This window comes from Lutjanus erythropterus, chromosome 1 (genome assembly GCF_056507025.1).
Source record: "Lutjanus erythropterus isolate fLutEry1 chromosome 1, fLutEry1.hap2, whole genome shotgun sequence".
Taxonomy (NCBI): Eukaryota; Metazoa; Chordata; class Actinopteri; order Lutjaniformes; family Lutjanidae; genus Lutjanus; species Lutjanus erythropterus.
In genome coordinates, this window is record NC_139317.1 from 455,679 (window position 1) to 462,484 (window position 6,806).

The 6,806-nt window shown below is 44.0% G+C and overlaps 1 protein-coding gene across 1 annotated transcript in view; it reads left to right on the plus strand.

The window, feature by feature from the left end:
- slc9a5 (solute carrier family 9 member A5) overlaps positions 1-5,870 on the plus strand; it is a 30,610-nt gene extending 24,740 nt beyond the window's left edge. The window contains exons 12-16 of the mRNA XM_084719973.1: positions 151-277; positions 936-1,085; positions 2,591-2,660; positions 3,058-3,186; positions 4,079-5,870. Of these exons, the coding sequence (XP_084576099.1) occupies positions 151-277; positions 936-1,085; positions 2,591-2,660; positions 3,058-3,186; positions 4,079-4,677 (1,075 nt within the window). The 3' untranslated portion in view covers positions 4,678-5,870. The remainder of the gene's footprint in view (positions 1-150; positions 278-935; positions 1,086-2,590; positions 2,661-3,057; positions 3,187-4,078) is intronic.
- Positions 5,871-6,806: the final 936 nt, after the last annotated feature.

Sequence of the window (6,806 nt, forward strand, 5' to 3'; positions counted from 1 at the left end):
ACAAAGTGCTGAGGTTTGAGACAATCGATCAGCTGATGATCATATTTACAACATATAACAGGATGTATGGACAGCCTGCAGGCTTCCTGCTATTAGCATCATGCTAACTGTGTGTTGTTTATATGTTGTTAACGTGTTGTTGTGTTGCAGGCGTGAGAACGGCAGCGGTGTGTGTCTGGACCTGCAGGTGATTGATAACGTCCCCGGAGCCAAAGTGGAGGAGGACACAGAGACACACCACGTCCTCGCAGAGAACCTGTACAAACCCAGGAGACGGGTAACATGCACACACACACACACACACACACACACACACACACACACACACACACACACACACACACACATACACACACATATACACACACACAAACACACACATACACACACACACACACACACACACACACACACACACATATACACACACACAAACACACACACACACACAAACACACACACACACACACACACACACACACACACACACACACACACACACACACATACACACACACACACACACACACACACACAAACACACACACAAACACACACACACACACATACACACACACACACATATACACACACACACACACACACACACACACACACACTGAACAATTAATCCGTTAGTAGGAGAATTATTGATTGATCAGTAGTTGAAAACATGTCAGAGCAGGTGTAGTGCACAGCGAACTTCCAAATAAGGTCAAAGGTCAAATCAGAGGTCAGGATTAATGTGTAGAAACAACAATATGATATAAAGATAAAAAACTGACACGTATATAATTATCTACCTCAACAACAAGAAAACTTTAAAGTTTTTTTTTTCTCAGTTCTGCTCTCTGAGAAGTTCCTGCCCGTTTCCTGCGTTGGGCAGAGCTGTGTGTTTACGTGTGTGTTGTTGTGCTGTTGTGTTGTGTGTGCAGTATCAGTCCCACTACAGCCGTCACTTCATGCCTCTGGGGGAGAAGGAGCGTCAGGACCGCGAGGTGTTTCAGAGAAACATGAAGAGCCGCATGGAGACGTTTAAATCCACCCGACACAAACGACACAAGAAGGACAGGAGCCTCAAGAAGGTCACACACACTTTACACACACCTCTCATCCAGCTTCATGTGTTACACTGGTACACACTGCTGACATCATCACCGTCATCATCACCATCATCATCATCATCGTCATGAGCCAGAAACAGACTAAATGTTTTGAAACAGTCGAGTCAGTTTGAGTTTAAATGATGTGAAACAGGTTTGACTTCAGTTTTACATTTATTTTGATTTTATTTGTTTTTATTTCTTCATGCTGTTTCATTATTCAACACAAAACATTTATACAAAAATAAAAGTAAACCTTCAGGTCATTTTAAACTTTTTTTGTGGAATATTTTTTGTCATTTTCATCATATTGATGACCTTTTTTCTAAATATATGATTTATGTACATGAAAGTCAGATTAATTCCAAATGAATATATATTAAAGCAGTAATTTACTGCAGTTACTCTTCTATGATGCACTTGTTGTTGTTGTTGTTGTTGTTGTTGTTGTTGTTGTTGTTGTTGTTGTCAGTTGCAGCGTTCTAAGGTCTGTTATTTCCGTTGCCATGGACACAGTTCTGATCAGAGACCCTGGAGGAACAATAAAAACATTGTTGAATCACTGAAATCATTTTAAAATTCATATTTTGTGTGAAATTATTACTTTTTTTTAAACCCAAATAATTTAGCAACTGAAGAACTGAAGCAATCGGTTGCCACATTTTTTTTCTGATTTGATAAAAAGTTGGATAAAAGTTGGAGGAAAGTGTCACATGCACTCCTGATTACACTTAAAATATTTGATTAAACCAACTCAAATACTTTCATTAAATGCAATGTAACAAGTTAATACACTGTAAAAACACAACAAGTTGAGAAAACTTAAAAGTTCAAGTCAGTTTAATTCAGTAGATTTCAGTTTTGAATTCAACTCGTTTTAAAAAGTTTTACCAGTTGAGATCATTTTTAATTTCATTTTCCTGCATCTGAAAAAGACAAATCAGCTTCATAAATACGTTGTGGATCCTAAAACTCACAAGATTCAGTTTTATCTGAAGAAGAAAAGTAAATTATTAGATTATATGTCAGAAAAACTTTCTCAAAGTTTTGACAGTGTGAGTTTGATTCAGAACTTTAGTGAAGGAAACTTTTTACAGGACAGAAGTGATTAAGTTTAAGAATAAAAGAAAACTTTTATTTCATGTTTGGTAAACTTGAACTTGTTGCAGTGAATTAATGTGATGGCGAAGTTTTGCGGTTCAGTTTCCTCCTGGTTTTACTGGGACTGAACATGAGTCAGGGTGGAGCTGCAGGACAGTCAAAGGTTACAGTGATCTGATTCGTCCTGACGTGTCCTCACACACACTCTAATCAACTCTAATGAACAGCTGCATCTCTTCTCTTCTTCTTCGTGTGTCAGCTGATTCTTTAATTACAGCGTTTCTGTCTGTTATGAAAGACGAAGCGCGGCTCTGACTGAAGGCCGGCTGCTTCCTGTTATGGCTGCAGGTTCACTGACGTCTTTCATTCTGTCCTGATCTCCACAGCGCCGAGGATCCGACGCCAAAGAGGAGGGCAGCGACAAACCCAGACGCAACGTCAGCTGGCAGGACAAAAGTAAAGACGCTGCTGGAGGGACGGACGGTGTTGGAGTTAGAGAGAGGAGACAGATCACACTGATAAAAATCACATTTATCACTTAAACATAAAAATAAAAATCTTCACTTTCACTTCAACATGACAATAAAAACTATTAACTTTCTTCACCTTGAATTTCACACGTTCATTGTTACTTAAAATATTAAAGTGGACATTATTATGCTTTTTTTGTTTTAATGAGTTATAGAGGTTTTTGTTCATATAACATTTCTGCAAAAGATTAAAATGACTCAAACGGTAAACTCTCCTCCTGAAACTTCTCGTTTTGTTCTGTTACTTGATGACATCACTGTGTAACACATTTAGATCACGTGCAGCTGGTCTGAGAACAGTAATGAGATTTTCCTGTGTTCAGACCCTGTAGTCGTTCCTGTGGAGTCGGAGGAGGATAAAGGTGAACATTCAGACCCTGAGAAGGAGGAAGACGTCGGGATCACCTTCGTAGCTCGCAAGGTAGAGACGCCGAGAGAACGGCCCAAGTCAGGTGAGAAAACACACGTACAAAAAAGAAGATCTCTCATTGGCTGCACGTCAACAGTGAAACTATTTAAATAACAAAACCTGCCAGTTTGTCTCAGAACCAGAAAACCTTGAATGAGGTGAACAAATTCACTTCAGGTCTGCAAAAAGATCATTTCACACCTACACTCCACTGAATAGAATAATACTAATACTACTATTAACACTACTACTACTACTACTACTACTACTACTACTAATAATAATAATAATAATAACAATAATAATAATAATAATGTGTGATGGGACTGACAGCTTCAGAACGTCTTAGAGACAACAGTTAACTGACAGAGTACATGAATATAATAATGATAAATACTTTAACTGACTGGTGTTTCTGATGCCGAGACGTTTGGAGACGTTTAATCATGCACCTCCTCCTTGTCTCCTGTTTATCTCCTGTTTGTCTCCTGTTTGTCTCCTGTTTGTCTCCTGTGTGTCTCCCGCTTGTCTCCTGTTTGTCTCCTGTTTGTCTCCTGTGTGTCTCCTCCTTGTCTCCTGTTTATCTCCTGTTTGTCTCCTGTTTGTCTCCTGTTTGTCTCCTGTGTGTCTCCCGCTTGTCTCCTGTTTGTCTCCTGTTTGTCTCCTGTGTGTCTCCTGTTTGTCTCCTGTTTGTCTCCTGTGTGTCTCCCGCTTGTCTCCTGTTTGTCTCCTGTGTGTCTCCTGTTTGTCTCCTGTGTGTCTCCTGTTTGTCTCCTGTTTGTCTCCTGTGTGTCTCCTGTTTGTCTCCTGTTTGTCTCCTGTTTGTCTCCTGTGTGTCTCCTGTTTGTCTCCTGTGTGTCTCCTGTTTGTCTCCCGTTTGTCTCCTGTGTGTCCGTGGTCTGACTCATGTGTCTCCTCCATGTGTCCTCCATCAGTCCCAGCAGCACTGGATGGGTGTCCCAGTCCCTCAGCTGATCCCAGCCCTCCGTCTCCTCCCAGTGGGGACAGTCACCTGCCGTGGAAGGGCAGTGTTGGTTCTCCTCCGCCCTGTGTGTCTGTGGAGGCCACAAAGATCATCCCTGTGGACCTTCAGCAGGCCTGGAACCAGAGCATTTCCTCCCTGGAGAGCATCTCGTCTCCCCCCGCCCCTGCCGAGCCCGTGCACCCCCGTGTCAGCGCCCTCTCCAGACTGGGAGGACCCCGCCCCGCCTCCTATACCCCGCCAGGGAGTGCGGTGGGCAGCACCTCCTCAATCGGAGCCCAGGTGGCGCAGGGCTCCTTCAGTTTCTCTGAGAGGAAGAGGGAAGAAGAGGAGGAGGAAGAGGAGGAGGAGGAGGGAGGAGCGCCGCAGGAGATGAAGCCCCTGATGTCGTCTCTGAGGCCACCCGGCTCCCTGCCGCCGCCCCCGCCACCTCCCAGCTCTGCCCCCGGCTCGGCGAAGAGGAGGAACCCCTGCGTCTACTTGAGGAGTCTGGTGACAGCGCCGCCTCCTGGCAGCGGTGAGCCACACAGTCGAGGCCCCACCCAGCTGTAACCACAGAGATCAGACATCCGTCACCTGCAGGGCGGAGCAGGAAGGAAGTGGGACACCTTCACTGCAACACACACACATACACACATACACCAGGCGGCGCGCTGCCTGTCGGACCATCCCGTAGGAGAGCAGCTCATGATGTCTCCTCTCAGTCTGATCTGATCGTCTGTCTCTGCTGTTGTCCGTCCACCTGAGAACAGGCCTGCTCTTCGTCCTGACGATGGGTCACAGTGAGACGTCAGGGATCAGAGGTCACCTGTTTGTCCAATCACATCACCAGCCACCACATCACCAGCTGCTATTGTTTCTCAAAGACTGATTCAGAGGGTCAGAGCCCAATTGACCCTTTATAAACCCCGCCCCCTTTTCACTCTGTGCTCCAATAACAGTTGAGTTAACCTGCTACCCGCAGAACCTCACACAATTTCCTGCTCTCCTGTTTCCTGTCCTCAGATCAGGTCTGTGCTCGACTCATCAGGGCTGAAAAGAAAAACACATGCTGAAGACGGTTCAGAGACGCTGCTGGAGGACATGAAGAAGACATGAGCCAGTTAGCTAGGATTTTGTTAACATTAGCTAAGATGTGACTACATATGTTTTTCTATTTCAGGTCGTCCAGCAACATGTTTGAACCGTCTTCAACACGTGTCTCTCTTTTCAGCCCTGACGAGCTGATCACAGAGCAGATCTGAGTCCAGGAAACTTCTTTTTCCCAGGATGGTGAAGTCATGACCCATCTTACTGTCACTCTGATTGGCTAGCACTTGTTGTCTCTGTTGTATTGCGTCACTTTGGTTGATCAGGTTTAGGCATGAGGATTGTGATTGGTTAGGGTTGGTGTAAGAATATCTGGATAAGCCAGTCAGAGGCAGAGGAGGGCAGGTCATGACTTGGACATCCTGGGAAAAAATAGCTCTTACAGGAAACAGGAGTGGAGGAAGTTGACCGAGGTACCAAAAAGGTACCTCAACTGTTACTGGAGCACAAAGCAAAGGGGGGTGGGACTTGAGGTCAGTTCCAGTCGAAGGCCAATACTTTCGACGTCCGTAAATGTCGTCTCTGCTCGTGTGTGTGAGGGTTCTCTCAGAACATGTTCCCCGTCTGTGCTCTGGTTCTGCTTTAGCTGCTGCACACTATATTTTTTTTTATTTTTGACCTTTTCTGTTGTTCAGCCAGAAACAACAAACACAAGAGCTCCTTCCTGGGAAATGAGCGTACGTGGAACACTGGGACAACGCAGAACCTCAGTTGTTGCTGGAATGAGACCGTGTGTGTCCACATGTCCACAGCTGTCTGCAGATGCTGAATATGAAAGTATGAGTCTTAGGGCTCAATTATCTCCAAATGGATGCAAACACAGACGCCTGTTAGTTAGTCCACTTAGAGGACACATTGCAGACAGGAAGTAGATCTGTGTCTGTCAGTCCCTCCAGGAAGTTGTGTTCACACAAATTTCAACCAATCCCTGGGAATTCTGCACCACCTTCAATTTTTGTCCAAACTCTGCAGCTTTTATGTAAATTTGACATCATACGTCAAATGTCAGGCAATGTTTGGTTTGTTTTTCACAGGTACTGAAAAGAACACAAGGTTTTTTTGTAAATACTGACAGTTATCAACGCTCCACCCACTTTTATTTTATAATTTTGTGCTTTCGTGAGTTTGTGCTCCAAAAACATTTTGCCTTTCTGTGGAATACGCCCCATGTTCTTCATCTGCAAAAACATCTGATTTTGTTTGAGTTTTTGTTCATGAGCCTTTTTGGTGAGGTCACTGAACTAATTCTCAACTACACAAAAAAATCTCAACTTTCTTTTGCAGTTTTCTCTTCCTCCCACAATCCTGGAGGGACTGATCTGTAGGGACCACCAGTTTACACAATTTCATCACTGCACAGGCGTGAGCTTAACATTTAGGTTAGATTAGATTTGATTTGATTAGATAGATTAGGCGATGAGGAGAACACAGATGACTCGTTGACACACTGTATCACCTGCCAGATCCAAACACCCAAAAAGAAAAAGAGCAGACTTCCCAGACTCTTCTCTACGCTGCCATACATCCTACTGTTACACAGATGTCCTACCCAAAATAAACGCACAAAACTCCTGCACAATATTTTTTGCACA